Below are 16225 nucleotides of genomic sequence, written 5' to 3' on the forward strand. Positions count from 1 at the left end.
GTGAGCATCCATTGTGTGTGCACGCATGTGTGTGTGTCTTGGTGTCTGTGTGTCAGAACAGCAATAGAAAAATGTGAACATCATTGTGCGTGTGTGTGTCTGTCTGTGTGTCCGTGTGTGTATGTATGTATGTAACTGTCCAGTCATTGACAGTTCCTCTCTCTTTTCTCTTTTCCCTGTTTTGCCTTCTTGTCTCATCACTGTATGCAGTTCAGACAAACTACCTGTTTCTGGCTGTGATCATTGCACACGGGTACATTGCATTTCCCACACCTATTGTTGACTTTCCAATCTTTGTTACTTGGGCAGATCTGACGCCTCTTTCTCTTTAGTTGGCCCTGTCTGCTTCTTTCCTGTGGCTGGGTTGTGGCTTTTGTCACCTCACACCTTTCCATTGCTTCAATAATTGGGGTTTGCAGTTGGGGGCAGCCTTCCAGTCGACTCCTCACGTGTGGTGTGACAAGCTCCTTTGACAGCTCTTTGAGGAAGAGCCGTCGTGCATTGGTGATGCTGCTCTTGAATTCTGGGTGCTGAACCGTGAAAAAGGTGTAGGCATTCAGGGTGGCGATGTCAATTATGTTGTACCACAGCACCATGGGCCACCTCTGTGTTTGGCACTTGCAGGTGTACGTGCCAACCATCTGGTCAACGGTGTCTACACCTCCTTTCATCTTGTTGTAAAATGTGATCACTTCTGGTTTTTTCTTTCTGCTATTTTCATCCACTACTTTGTCGTGGTGCATCGTGCTCAGGAGCACAACAGCTTTTCCTTTTTTTCTGACATAGCTGACCATGGTAAGGCTGTCATTGAATCCAAACTCTGTGCTGTGAACCTCACTGGACTTGGAAGGCTTCATCAGAGGAGGGATGTCTGGCTTGTTCTGACGTAGAGTCCCCACAATAGTGAGAACCTTCTCCAGGAGATGCTGCGCAAGAGGCACACTGGCGAAAAAGTTATCCATGGTGATGTTGCGACCTGTGTTTCTAAATCTACTACACAACTGCTGGACAATGTTTTCCCCCAGATTCTTCTGAACTTCTTCCCCTGATTGTCTCCCCATGTAAACTATGCCATCTATTGCATAGGGGATGCGTGCATCACAAACCCAGAAGATCTTTAGGCCGTACTTGGCAGGCTTACTTGGCATGTACTGTTGAAACTTGCACCTTAACCTGAATGCCACAAGCTGTTCGTCCACAGTGACACAATCACTGGGGATGAATCGCTGTCTGCAGTTGACCAGGAACAGGTCCCATACATAGCGGAAGGCTGCCATATGGTCTGTTTCCAGTCGGGAGGCTCTGGTCCTCTTGTCATCGAAGCGCAAGCTCTTGCTGTGTAAAATAATTTACCTGAGGGGTGACACTTCTGTAGTAGTAGTAAAACTTTGTCCCCCATGGGGGAAATTTCCTTCAGAAAATTTCTGATATAGTCTGTGTGATCCACAGTTAATTTATTCCTGACAGCCACAGTTGAGGGGCGGCACGGTGGTGTAGTGGTTAGCGCTGTCACCTCACAGCAAGAAGGTCCGGGTTCGAGCCCCGGGGCCGGCGAGGGCCTTTCTGTGTGGAGTTTGCATGTTCTCCCCGTGTCCGCGTGGGTTTCCTCCGGGTGCTCCGGTTTCCCCCACAGTCCAAAGACATGCAGGTTAGGTTAACTGGTGACTCTAAATTGACCATAGGTGTGAATGTGAATGGTTGTCTGTGTCTATGTGTCAGCCCTGTGATGACCTGGCGACTTGTCCAGGGTGTACCCCGCCTTTCGCCCGTAGTCAGCTGGGATAGGCTCCAGCTTGCCTGCGACCCTGTAGAAGGATAAAGCGGCTACAGATAATGAGATGAGATGAGCCACAGCTGATAAGAATCAAAGGTTCCCATTGGATTCCATAGAAAATGCATGCAGGTCATTTTTGACCCACTTATGGAAGCTTGGGGTAGTAATACAAAAACTACAATTTCTTAAAATGTATTAAAGGTAAGTTAAAAATGTAAATGGCATTATATCAAAAACATGTTTTTTGAGGAATACCTGGAATATGAAATGATATCAATTTTTCATTACAAAGATATTTCAAGAAAACAACCTCACCGGGTCATTTTTGACCCACTTATGCATCTAAGGGTTTAAGACGTCATGATGACGTGCTTGTGATGCAGGACGATGAACTTCAAGAGTTCAGAAAAGTGTACAACTTGGAATTCTAAGCAACATTGTGGTTTTGAGAACCTCACGCCTACAGGTTTTGGAAAATATGGATTTTTATGCAAAGTTGTTTTTTTTTTTCCAAGTACCAGTACAACTGAACTCTGCACTGCAGACAAGACACATCCATTTTATGGAATTCTCACTATAAATTAACATCTCTCCCCAATATATATTCATTGTTGGTATAGAATATAGGGAGGTGATTTTATATATGTACTGCTACAAATAAATGCCATTTTCTCATCTAGTTATCTAAACGAGACTTGGGTTCCCCCCCCCCCCCCCCCCCCCCCCCAAAAAAAAAAAAAACACTTCTAGTCTATATAATCCTTAGTATTTTGAGCAAAATTAGGACTCTAAAATAAGGACTGACTACTTTTGTTTTCCTTAGATGGAGCTTTTCATGAAATGCGAGGTGTATATTTTCATAGATAATTACTGTTGGGTACAGGGCATGTCGAGGCACTGAATTTTCTCCTAGGTCATCGTCTTTGTGTTATGGAAATTATGGCTGACTTGAATTTCAAGCTGTGAGCAGCCAACGCTAGCTAATATAGGTAGTGTTGTTAAAGGCCACATTTAGTCTCTTAACTACCTACAACATAAGAATTTGAAAATATTCTGTGTGTGTTTTCAATTGGACACAAGTTCCATTTGCATCAGAACACATTCTGAATCCTTGTGATCAAGTTGGCTTACAGCCCTAATGCGAGTTCACCTCATGGTTGTCTAGGATCCTTTCAAAAGAAGACAAAGGCTTTTGTTTGAGAATCTTGAATCATTTTGACAAAATTAAGGCGAGTGGTTTGACAGTCAAATTAATGGGATTACGTCAGACGCGTTAGGATATCAACTTGCTGTCATTTGGTGGCTTTGTCTAATCTTTGACATTTGTGTTGTAAGGCATATTGACAGCTATGTCGGCTGTGCAGACAAGACGATTTGTTGAAAAATTGAGTGCCGTATGACTCCTAACTCCATCCATCCATGCTTATCCTGTTCTACAGGGTTGCAGGCAAGCTGGAGCATATCCCAGCTGACTATGGGTGAGAGGCAGGGTACACCCTGGACAAGTCACCACGTTATCGCAGGGTTGACACACAGAGACAAACAACAATTCACACTCAGTTTAGAGCCACCAATTAACCTAACTGTGGGGGGAAAACCGGAGGAAACCCATGCAAACTCCACACAGAAAGGCCCTCACTGTGCTCGAACCCAGGACCTTCTTGCTGTGAGGCGACAGCGCTAACCACTACACCACCGTGCCACCCAACTCCTATCTCATCTCATCTCATCATCTCTAGACGCTTTATCCTGTTCTACAGGGTCGCAGGCAAGCTGGAGCCTATCCTAGCTGACTACGGGCGAAAGGCGGGGTACACCCTGGACAAGTCGCCAGGTCATCACAGGGCTGACACATAGACACAGACAACCATTCACACTCACATTCACACCTACGGTCAATTTAGAGTCACCAGTTAACCTAACCTGCATGTCTTTGGACTGTGGGGGAAACCGGAGCACCCGGAGGAAACCCACGCGGACACGGGGAGAACATGCAAACTCCGCACAGAAAGGCCCTCGCCGGCCACGGGGCTCGAACCCGGACCTTCTTGCTATGAGGCGACGGCGCTAACCACTACACCACCATGCCGCCTGACTCCTAACTCAAAAAAAAAAAAATCTTTTTTTCCCCCACTTATGAATAACCGTTCATAGAATTTGCTCCTGCCATTAGACTTCAATCAATAGAGTAAATACAAAAATATAGTTTTTGTATTCTCATCTCATCTCATTATCTCTAGCCGCTTTATCCTTCTACAGGGTCGCAGGCAAGCTGGAGCCTATCCCAGCTGACTACGGGCGAAAGGCGGGGTACACCCTGGACAAGTCGCCAGGTCATCACAGGGCTGACACATAGACACAGACAACCATTCACACTCACATTCACACCTACGGTCAATTTAGAGTCACCAGTTAACCTAACCTGCATGTCTTTGGACTGTGGGGGAAACCGGAGCACCCGGAGGAAACCCACACGGACACGGGGAGAACATGCAAACTCCGCACAGAAAGGCCCTTGCCGGCCCCGGGGCTCGAACCCGGACCTTCTTGCTGTGAGGCGACGGCGCTAACCACTACACCACCGTGCCTCCTAACTCCAAAAAAAAAAATCTTTTTTTTCCCCACTTATGAATAACCGTTCATAAAATTTGCTCCTGCCACTAGACTTCAATCAATAGAGTAAATACAAAAATATAGATTTTGTATTGCTTGCCATATTCAGTGGTTTAACTGTCACATGTGCACTGATGTACAGTGTAAGGTCAAACTGGAACACAATGTTCTGGACAGATAAATAGACTCCAGTTTGACTTTCAGTACCAACACCAGAATCAGCCATGTTTATTGTGTTAAGTGTTCCAGCTCAAAGTCGCAGGACTTGTAACGTTCCAGTATAAAACTAAAGTAATGTTGTTGTTTTGAGTATATTTAAATATACTTTAGTTTTGGTATGAGCCACTTAGACCCACTGTACTGTCGTTTTAATGTGATTTAGCATATCACCTATCCTTTCATTTAACCCTAAACGATGATTAAATAAACGTTCTGGTTTAAAGACGCACCCAAACACTATAATGTGCGGGAAAAGAAAAAAAAAAAAGAGAGAGAGAAATCCCATCAGCCGGGAAATGAATCACGTGCTTCCAGATCACATGCTGAGTGATTAATGTCAGGGGCGGAGTCAGGAATCGTTTCGACCAATCAGAAACGTGGAATTGCGTCTTTGAAGCCAGGCTTTATAAACTTACAGCTGTTTTCAGTAGAACATTTTCTCTCCAGGTTTACTACAGAAGAGGTAAGAATGGGCTTTAAAACGATTTCTGTTCGGCTTTTTTTTTTTTTAAAAATGAGTCTCGAGAGAGTGTTTATATTCTTGGTAATGAGTTTCTGAATGATATTGTAAGGAATGCAGTCTGTATTTAGAGTATTGACGGGTTTATTTTGTTTGTTTACGGTATACAGGTGTGTTTTGGAGTGTTTTTAATAGCCTATATAGGACTAGAGAGAGAGAGAGAGAGAGAGAGCGTGAGTGTGTGTGTGTGTGTTGGCTTCGGCTTCTTTGACGCAGTGACCTGGAGGTTCTTTATTGCTCCCAGTGGTCATAACTGTTAATTCCTCTCTCTTTCTGTCTCCTCATCACCGCGCATGGGTTTCCATCTCTTCATTTTTCTAGAAAGCAAAGTGTGCGTGCTGTTTCCGGTTGTCTTTTTCTCCCCTTCCGGGCGCCATAACGCAGTTACAAAAAAAAAAAATCAACATTTGCGAGATTAATGTTCTATAAACGCACCACATACCAGCATAAACATACCCCCCCCCCTGTTTGTTTTCAGAAAGATATCACATGGGTGGGGTTTCTGTTTGAGTCCCCCCGCCTCCCTTTTTTTTTTTCCTTCTCTTGTATCTTGTGTACTGCAGAGTCACGTGATGACGTCACGTGAACCTTTTACTGGATGTGTGTCTTGTTTATGGTAAATATTTTTAAATTTTTTTTTTATTATTAAACTGACTTCAGAACCATGGATCTGAAGCTCTTTTGTGCAGGGGGGTCACATGTAACAGAAGGATCTCATGACTGGTTTGATACAGTATTGTTCAGATCTTGACTCAGAAAGAATCAGAATCCTGTTTATTACCCAAGTATGTCCACACACACACACACACACACACACACACACAAGGATTCTGATTCTGGCAGTTGGTGGCTTTCTAGTGTTGCAGTTAATATGTATGTTATGTATATGTGATTTGACAATAAGCATTATGCAACACATCCATCCATCTGTTATCTCTAGCTGCTTTATCCTGTTCTACAGGCTCGCAGGCAAGCTGGAGCCTATCCCAGCTGACTACGGGCGAAAGGCGGGGTACACCCTGGACAAGTCGCCAGGTTATCACAGGACTGACACATAGACAGACAACCATTCACACTCACATTCACACCTACGGTCAATTTAGAGTCACCAGTTAACCTAACCTGCATGTCTTTGGACTGTGGGGGAAACCGGAGCACCCGGAGGAAATCCATGCAGACACGGGGAGAACATGCAAACTCCTCTCATTATCTGTAGCTGCTCTATCCTGTTGTATACAGGGTCGCAGGCAAGCTGGAGCCTATCCCAGCTGACTACGGGCGAAAGGCGGGGTACACCCTGGACAAGTCGCCAGGTCATCACAGGACTGACCCAGACAACCGTTCGCACCTACAGTCAATTTAGAGTCACCAGTTAACCTAACCTGCATGTCTTTGGACTGTCGGGGAAGCCGGAGGAAACCCATGCAGACATGGGGAGAACATGCAATCTCATCTCATTATCTGTAGCCACTTTATCCTGTTCTACAGGGTCGCAGGCGAGCTGGAGCCTATCCCAGCTGACTACGGGCGAAAGGCGGGGTACACCCTGGACAAGTCGCCAGGTCATCACAGGACTGACACAGACAACCATTCGCACCTACGGTCAATTTAGAGTCACCAGTTAACCTAACCTGCATGTCTTTGGACTGTCGGGGAAACTGGAGGAAACCCATGCAGACATGGGGAGAACGTGCAAACTCCACACAGAAAAGCCCTTGCCAGCTGCTGGACTCGAGCCCAGGACCTTCTTGCTGTGAGGCGACAGTGCTAACCACTACACTACTGTGCTGCCCAACAACACAAACATGCAATCTACAATAACTACTATGTGCATTATATCTATTGTATTATCAATAGATAGTATATTAAGCAGTACACAGGGTGGCACAGTGGTGTAGTGGCTAACACTGTCGCCTCACAGCAAGAAGGTCCTGGGTTTGAGTGAAGGCCTTTCTGTGTAGTTTGCATGTTCTTGCTGTGTCTGCATGGGTTTCCCTTACAGTCCAAAGACATTCAGATTAGACTAATCGGTGGATCTAAATTGACTGTCGGTGTGAATCGTTGTTTGCCTCTGTGTCAGCCCTGTGATGACCTGGTGACTTGTCCAGGGTGTACCCCACCTCCCACCCATAGTCAGCTGGGATCGGCTCCAGCTTGCCCGCAACTTTGTAGAACAGGATAAGCGGTTACAGATAATGGATATCTATGCAGTACTCTGTATAGACAATATGCAGGATCTTTATTATAATACAAGATGAGTCAGTGTACAGAGTGCAGTGAGGTGGTCCAAGCAGGAGTATATTACAGGCGGTATAAGTGGTATTCTGAGATCGTAAGACCTTGTTAGGAGAACTTAAGGTTTCTCATTGTGACTCGTTGTGGTAGAAATGGGCTTCCAAACTGGAAATACTTTTATTTTTCTTAAAGTATTTTTTTGTTTGTTTGTTTGTTTCAGTTCTTCACCATGAGTCTGTGTTTGGCCGTGCTGGCTGTGTGCCTCAGTGCAGTATTTGCTGCCCCCAGTCTGGACCGAGAACTAGACAGCCATTGGGAGCAGTGGAAGGAGTGGCATGGTAAAAAATATCATGAGGTAAGATTTCTTTTGTCATTAAATATCTCTTCTCCCCCCCCCCCCCCCCCCCCCCCCCAAATGTTTAGCACTTTTTTTTTTTTTTTTTTTTTTTAAATATTAAAAAAAAAATATTGAACTGACTGTCTTGCTGCCTCTTGTTTGTAGAAGGAAGAAGGCTGGAGGCGAATGGTCTGGGAGAAGAACTTGAAAAAGATTGAGCTGCACAACCTGGAGCACTCATTGGGCAAGCACACCTACCGCCTGGAAATGAATCACTTTGGTGACATGGTGAGCATGTAAACAAGTTATTTGAGGGCAGTGCCTTTGATCATATGATCATGCAGCTAGCCTAGATGTTGCTTAAAATTCAGTGGCTGTCAAGTTGGTTCAGTCAACTCAAATGCCAATTGGATCAACTTTTTTTTTTTTTTTCTTTAAATTGGCAGAACAAATGACCTCAGTCAGTGATCACTGTAGCTTCAATGCAGTTGAGCTGCTTGTGTAGTATAGATTCTGTAGGGGCTTGCTTTACCAAGCTGTATTAAACTATAAATTTGCACAGGGAGCACTTATTTCACTGTTTTTTGCATGTGAAATTAAACTTGATTACCTGTACCTATTACACATTGTTTCTCTCTGCTATGCCAGTAGTAAACAATTTGTCTGAGCATGTACATTAAGTGTCTTATACCCTGTCCACACTAGGGATTTTGTACCGATATGATACTACTTTCGTACCGCAACACCTGTCCACACTAGCAACTATACCGGTACTGTAGCAGTATAACTATATGGGTGCGAAACCCACATGTATGGGTTTCGTACCAGTACAGTATCGCTTTGCTGTAGTGTGGACAGATGAAGTGGTTCTGTATCGATACAAATATAATGCGCAAAGTCATACACCTCAATCGATGTCTTCGCTGAATAAAATGAAGAACGGAGATTCGTTTTCTTTGTTTCTTTCTCAACTGCCTCGTGCATTTTGTACGATTCGACTGAATAAACGACCACCAGAAATACAGACTGTACATTGACGACAAAAAGCACACACACGTTGTTTCATCCAGCATATTCTCGGAAGGAAGTTACTCAGTAACCATGGAAACATTTCGCGCACGCGCGTTTCAACTACTGTGAAAGAAAACCGCAAACATTTCTCGCTAGTGTGGACAGATGCACTAAACTGTACCGGTATACTTTGTATCGATACAGTTATACCACTATCGTACTGGTATATATGTGAACACAGTTTTACTTGCATTATTCATGGTCCAACTCTCTTTTCTCTTTAGCCCCATGAAGAATTCCGGCAGGTCATGAATGGCTTCAAGCACAAGAAGGACAAGAAGTCCAAGGGATCCCTCTTCATGGAGCCCAACTTCCTGGAGGTCCCAAGCAAGTTGGACTGGAGAGAGAAGGGATATGTTACTCCTGTCAAAGACCAGGTGAGGGCTCTTTCTCATCCAGCCTTCAAGACAACACGCATGTTGGTTTACCGTATTTTCTGGACTATAAGCCGCTACTTTTTTCCTAGGTTTTGAACCATGCGGCTTATACAAAGGTGCGGCTATTCTGTGGATTTTTCTTCCACCGCTAGGGGCGCTCTAACCGGAAGTAGAATCAAAAATAAGATAGACGAAAAATCAATGCAAAGAAGAATTAGCAGATCTTTAGCAGATAGAACACGCACGACAAATTACTAACTGGTAATTATTTTCAAATCCAGCGAAGATGATTAAAGTGACTTGTGGCTTCAAACACAGGAGAAATGAAGGTAAATAAATACCGGTTATTTTCTCTTGGTTCTGTTCCGTTTTAATCAGCAAAGTTGCTGCCGTGTTAAAAGGCACTGTTTGGAAAGAATCTGTTCAGGTACATGTACATTTACAGTACAAAATCGTTCTGCACATGCAGTAAATATCTAATTTTTCAACATAGATATCTGCGGCTTATAGCCCGGTGCGGCTTGTATTTATTTTTATTTATTTATTTTTTTTAAATGGAGCGGATGCGGCTTATATACAGGTGCACTCTATAGTCCAGAAAATACGGCACATCCACAATTCCTTACTACTTAAAATAATTGTCCAGTAATCCTCCACCAAATGCATATAACCACTTCATCTTAATCGATGATGGGCATTTTAAAAATCCCATAGGTGTGGGAAAGTTGACAGTGGCAGGTTTCACTTCCCCCACTCCTGTTTGCTGGGGCTGTTTTAAACTTGGAAAGCTATGAATTGTTTTTGTCTTAATTCTAATCTGAATGCTCAGCAACACTACACTGTTCAAGAGAAGGGTTCGCTTCAGTGGCTCTGGCTTTTAAGATTCCTATAGTTTGAAACTGGTTGCACAGCTTTGGTACAAGGGGAGGAGCTGGATGTATTTTCTATAGGCAACTGAGAATTCAGAAAATGTATGAATGTGAGTCACATGACTACTTTCCTATTTGGTAAAATCTAGTTAAGACCCAGTGGCCTTTAGTTCAGTTGTAGTGATGGGCCTTATGCCTGAAGTAAAGCAATATTTACTGTAATCCTTGTTCTTTTAGGGTCAGTGTGGTTCTTGCTGGGCCTTCAGCACAACTGGAGCCATGGAGGGTCAGGAGTTCAGAAAGACTGGCAAATTGGTATCCCTCAGTGAGCAGAACCTGGTTGACTGCTCTCGTTCTGAAGGAAATGAGGGCTGCAATGGTGGACTCATGGACCAGGCCTTCCAGTACATCCAGGACAATGGAGGCCTGGACACTGAGAAATTCTACCCCTACCTTGGAACAGTAAGTTTTTACTTGCTCCAAGTTAAATGAGAAGTTAAAGTTGTTTCTTATTAGTTTTTGTAAAACTAAAAATTGTGCTAACCAATGAACAAACGTTAGTTGATTGTACTACTATACTCTGATTTCAGGATGACCAGCCCTGCAAGTATGATCCCAGGTATAGTGCAGCGAATGACACTGGCTTTGTGGACATCCCCAGTGGTAAAGAGCATGCTCTGTTGAAGGCTGTGGCTGCTGTTGGTCCAGTGTCTGTGGCCATTGATGCTGGACATGAGTCCTTCCAATTCTACCATTCAGGTGAGATTTAAGGTCCATTTGCTCTTCATCAGACATGATGAAGACACAGATGCTGTTTTTTTGTGGCATTGAAGGTTTTGGTTCTCGTTAACACCAACTAACTTTCTCTGTGACAATTTTGTTCTCAGGTATCTACTATGAGCGAGACTGCAGTAGTGAGGATTTGGACCATGGTGTTCTGGTGGTGGGTTATGGCTATGAGGGTGAAGATGTAGATGGAAAGAAGTTCTGGATCGTCAAGAACAGGTATGAGTTGACCTCTCTATGGAGCAACACACTTGGGTGTTTGGGGTGTTATTTGTTTTAAAACAAAATGCTCGACTGAATCAACACAGTACACTATAGTAGAACTTGAGACATTGAGGGGTAACTTGCTGTGTTGAGGGCTTCTAAGACTCGTATACAGGGTTACCTACAGGGAGTTGCTGAAATGGATATGTGAAGGCGTGTACATGTATGCAAGTGATCAGATTGTAGCTGTGTATCAAGCCACATATGGCCCTTTTCCACTACCCTTTTTCAGCTCACTTCAGCCTGACACGGCTCGCGTTTCGACTACCTCAGAGCAGCACGACTCGGCTCGCTTCAGCCTTACTTATAACCCAAAACTCGCACGGTTTGAGTGGGGCTGAAGCAAGCCGAGCTGAGTGAGGCTAGGGGCGTGAGGAGACACTCCCCCGTGCACTGATTGGTGAGGAGGAGTGTCCTCACACGCGCCCCGCAAGCACGCTGGGATCTGTAAACACCGTAAACCTGGAAGAAGAATTATGAATTACGAGAATTTCTGAAGCCTTATGCACCTCGCCTCATCTATACGCTCTTGCCAGTATCTGTTTGCGTTGTCAGTGACAACAAGCCACAGCACCAAGACCAGCAACACTAACGACTCCATGTCCTCCATGTTTATTGTTTACTATCCGGGTCGTGAGACTACCGCTTAAAAGATCACTGATGTCACTGTTTGCGCCGCCTAACGACATCACGTGACGTCCACCCACTTTCGCTAACTCCACCCAATGTGTCCACCCACTTCCAGCCAGCACGGTTCAGCGCGGTTGTAGTCGAAATGCAACTCCAACAGCCCCACTCAGCTCGACTCAGCACGGCACGGCTCAGCCCAACTCAGCCGAGTTGGTAGTGGAAAAGCGGCAATAGCCTAATGTTTCATTCCCGTTACCCAACCCTCACTGACAGCTTGCGGTGGACTAATGCCCAACTGTGCCCCTTAAGGTTGTTTTAGGTATATTTGGAAGCCAAAAATTGAGACTGAAAGTGAGTAGTGGTAGTTGTGGGGTTAACTTTGAAGTGACAATCTCTTCCTGTTTTTTGTTCTGTTTATAGCTGGAGTGAAAGTTGGGGTGATGAAGGCTACATCTACATGGCCAAGGACCGACACAACCACTGTGGTATTGCTACAGCAGCCAGCTACCCACTGGTTTAAGAAACCTCCAGCAAGGCTTTTGGAAGGCCTTATCCTAATCTGTTTGAACTTCACTACCATTTAAGTGTCTTCACTGGTGCTGTCACTTGCAGCATCGGTGCAGTAAAACTAGTTAATTATGAGAAAGGGAAAGTATTCTAACCAAATTGGGTTCGTTTGTGTGACTGAATGCCTATAGAACACAAATGTAGGCTTCTGGTTTTACATGGAACACTGTTTTTAGACATTTTAAGTAGGTTTGCTTTTACTTTATGTAAATATGTTGGTGTTTCTTGCTGAAATGTAAATGCATTTCTTTTTTTTTTCCCTAGTTTTATGATCACTTGAACCAATCCTGTGAAAGTGCAACATGTGCAATAGACCTTATCCCGTTTTATTTACATCCTGTGATCTTTGCACATTTCAGTTCAGTTTCCTGTAATTGGGAAGATTTTCATGCAATTAAACATCATACTGGTACTAATTTCATGGCTGATGGGTTTTGTTTTAATAAATACTGTCTTGGTTAATTTAAACCAAGAAATTAGGGAAGGCAAGTATGCTGTATCTAAGAGGAGAAACATGACCCTGCAATGAAAAAAAAAAAATGGGACTGTTAAAGTTTGGTGTTAGCATTTTATTTTTTTTTTCTCTCTACTTCTCTTGCTCCCTAGAGGTTCCTGTTATTCGTCCACATTCAGTATCTCCATAACTGAACTTCAAGAATATGAAGTATCAACCTACAGTACAAAAATTTACCCACTTGCTCATTCATAGGTTTTTCTGTATTTTGACTGTTCTGCAGCGGCACGGTGGTGTAGGGTTCTGGGTTCAAGCCCAGCAGCCACCAAGGGCCTCTTTGTGTGGAGTTTGCATGTTCTCCCCAGGTCTGCATGGGTTTCCTCCGGGTGCTCCAGTTTCCCCCCACAGTCTAAAGACATGCTCATTAGGACAATTGGTGGCTCCAAATTGACCGACTGTAGGTGTGAATGGTTGTTTTTGTCTTGACGTCTCAGCCCTGTGATAATCTGGCAACTTGTCTGGGTGTACCCTGCCTTTCACCCATAGGCTCCAGGTTGCCTGCAACCCTGTAGGACAGGATAAGCAGCTACAGATAATGGATGGCTGGACTGTTCTGTATTGTAGAACAATAGTGAAGGTTCCAAAACTAAGAAATGGAGTTGTGATTTAGTGTTACAAAATGGCCTTCAAATGTTAAACTGTGGCTACTTTGAAATATTTATCTTGACAGCTTCAGTCACTATCTTTTAAGCACCTTCATGGGTTAGTCACCTGGAATGTTGTTCAGTCTTGTCAATTAATGCATTTGAGACCAAACAGTAAATAAATCAGTAAATTGCCTTATTTGACAACTGTAATCCATATGTCAAGAAACAAAGGTCCATTAAGATATTTGGTGGTTTTTTTTTTTTTTTTCTCCTCTTCCCCAAATTAAAAATAAAGAACCCATTGGATTGGGTGTGTCCAAATTTGACTGGTAGTGTAGGTTACTTCAATAACTCACTTATACCTATGGAGTGACAAGATTTACTTGGGGGGGAATGACTGTATATGTGAACCTAAAGTGTTTACGGTCTTGGTTAGTGATTGTGTAAGAAATAATATTGTAGTGTACATCATATCTGTGTAACAGGCTATAGTATACCCCCAGTCCGGACTTTACCTGGGGTTAAAGCAGCCTAAGCTAGATTATACCCCGGGTATGTTATCAGGCCAATTTATACTCTGGGGTATATTATGGCCTAGGCCAAATTATACCCCCATTTAATATTTGTGACTGGTACTGTATGTTATTTGTGATATCGGTAGTGTTGAGCAATACACAAGAATTACTTAATTTTTCAACATTTTATTGAGAATTCAGTTTTGTCAGGTAAGTTAAGTGAGAAAGCTAACTGACCTAAAATTTAAAACTCAACACACACACTTTTATTACTTCAACCAGAAAAACTTTAATCATTAAAAATATTAAACTTCCACAAAGATTACTGCCACACTTCTCAGTAGTGTTTACACATTAAAATAAAAGCACATATCCAAAACGTAATGCAATTATACTCAGCTACAGTTGAACTTTTAACTGTCATGTATCAATGAGTTAGATCTTATATCAGTAGAATTACAATATTTTGGGTAAAAGGTTTCTAAGTGTGTGTGTGTACAGTTTGGAAGGCCTGCTTAACATGTTTTCCCGCTTCAACATCTCTGTATTGGTAACACATTTTAGCACACACGTACACACACTGACACAAAGGAGAAGACCTTTCAACCAGACTGAATATAAATACAGAATGCCATATGATCTGTTAAATGATCGAGTCCACTGATATAAATGAAAGGGTAGATCAGAATCAATGCATCAACAAACAGTGTGAAACAGATTATTTGTTTAAAAAATACTTAGATGTATACTAAAGAGGATTACATTATGAAATGAAAAGTAAGGCCGCCTGCTATGGTCACTTTTAAGTAAACCCATCACTACATCGGCAGTGCGTCTCCCTCCACACACGCTACATACATGCATGAACTATCTTAGCCTTATTACTTAGTTACAGTGCTAGCATTGTGTTAAACAGTCGAGTCCACTGAAAAATGTGCAAGGAAGCTCAAGATGTTATGTAAACATATTCCTTATATTGATTTCACGGATATCTATCTTCACCAATAGGATTTAACGTTGGCATCTCACTAGCTACGGCAGACTTTCCTAACTGTAATTTACAAAGATTTCAGTTTACAAATGATGTGTGCACAAAATGAGAAAAACTTTAATCACTTGGAAACAGGGACCCGTTCGGTTCCCTCCAGGTTATAAAGTGAGTATATATACTGTGTAAATACAATCAAATCCTCTTTACACAGAGGGGTATATTCTGGCCTGGTATAGTCTGGCCTAGGCTATTTTACACCTTGGGTATAGTTTGGCCTAGGACAGTTTATCCCCCGGGCAGGGCAGGAATTTCACGAGGGCCACTGCCCTCGTGCCCTCTCAATTTGGCCTTGCGCCCTTGGAAAAAAATATCTGCCGTAAGGCCACAGTGGCCTTGATGCCCTGCGGTTTTGCGGTTTTGTAGTCTGCCTCGTGACTGCCAACAGGCTTTAACATCACCTGCGTCTACTGAGAAAAAAATACGTCTTTTGATGACATTCTGGATTCTTATTGGGCAACTCATCAGTGGTGGATCGGACTCGAGCCTGGCATGAACCGCTCCGACGTGCTATAATGACACCAATCTATCACCAGCCAACCAGGAGACTTAATCAAACGCATCCCCCGCCCACTTGTGTCCATGTCTGAGACGTTGAATTTTCACAGAAGGAGGGAAGAAGTTGACTGAGGTAAGACTGTGTGATAAATTAACGAACGAATAAGATAGGAATTTCAACATATAGGGCTTAAGTTTGTTACCGTTAAATAAGCATTGCTTGTACAGTAACGTTATGTCGTTACAACGTTGACCCACTTTTAACGTGCTGAGCAGGGGTGCAGATCTGATGTCAGGATTGGGGGGGGGGGACACAAAAGTGATTTTTTTTTGCCCGTATACAACTTATACCATGCAAACATAAAACACAACTTTGTAGAGGCTCGCCACATCATTCAAAAAGTACTGCACAGGGAATCATTTGTCTGAAAATACATTTGTTTGTACAATTTTGAATAATTTAGGGGATTTTTATTGGAGGGGCACAATTCATGTTTTTCAGAAATTGGGGAGGTCATGTCCCCCCCGGGATCTGCACCCATGGTGCCGAGTACCGACTGTAGCCGGTAACAAATGCTAATTAGCTTGCTGTCGGGGGCAGCACGGTGGTGTAGTGGTTAGCGCTGTCGCCTCACAGCAAGAAGGTCCGGGTTCGAGCCCCGTGGCCGGCGAGGGCCTTTCTGTGCGGAGTTTGCATGTTCTCCCCGTGTCCACGTGGGTTTCCTCCGGGTGCTCCGGTTTCCCCCACAGTCCAAAGACATGCAGGTTAGGTTAACTGGTGACTCTAAATTGACCGTAGGT

At 43.5% G+C, this 16225-nt stretch overlaps 1 protein-coding gene across 1 annotated transcript; it reads left to right on the top strand.

Moving 5' to 3' along the window:
- Positions 1-4988: 4988 nt before the first annotated feature.
- ctsla (cathepsin La) lies at positions 4989-12678 on the top strand. Its single transcript, XM_060907203.1, has 8 exons — positions 4989-5069; positions 7582-7716; positions 7864-7986; positions 8994-9146; positions 10253-10477; positions 10606-10774; positions 10903-11020; positions 12116-12678. Exons 2-8 carry the CDS (start codon positions 7591-7593, stop codon positions 12213-12215), a joined length of 1014 nt encoding a protein of 337 aa, XP_060763186.1. The 5' UTR covers positions 4989-5069; positions 7582-7590; the 3' UTR covers positions 12216-12678.
- The last annotated feature ends 3547 nt before the right edge of the window (positions 12679-16225 follow it).

This window comes from Neoarius graeffei, chromosome 24 (genome assembly GCF_027579695.1).
Source record: "Neoarius graeffei isolate fNeoGra1 chromosome 24, fNeoGra1.pri, whole genome shotgun sequence".
Lineage (NCBI taxonomy): Eukaryota > Metazoa > Chordata > Actinopteri > Siluriformes > Ariidae > Neoarius > Neoarius graeffei.

Coding starts and splice junctions, on each gene's coding strand:
- ctsla (XM_060907203.1), top strand. CDS start 7,591: ATGAGTCTGTGTTTGGCCGTGCTGGCTGTGTGCCTCAGTGCAGTATTT. Junction 7,987..8,993: donor TGAATCACTTTGGTGACATG/GTGAGCATGTAA, acceptor TTTTCTCTTTAG/CCCCATGAAGAATTCCGGCA. Junction 9,147..10,252: donor TTACTCCTGTCAAAGACCAG/GTGAGGGCTCTT, acceptor TTGTTCTTTTAG/GGTCAGTGTGGTTCTTGCTG.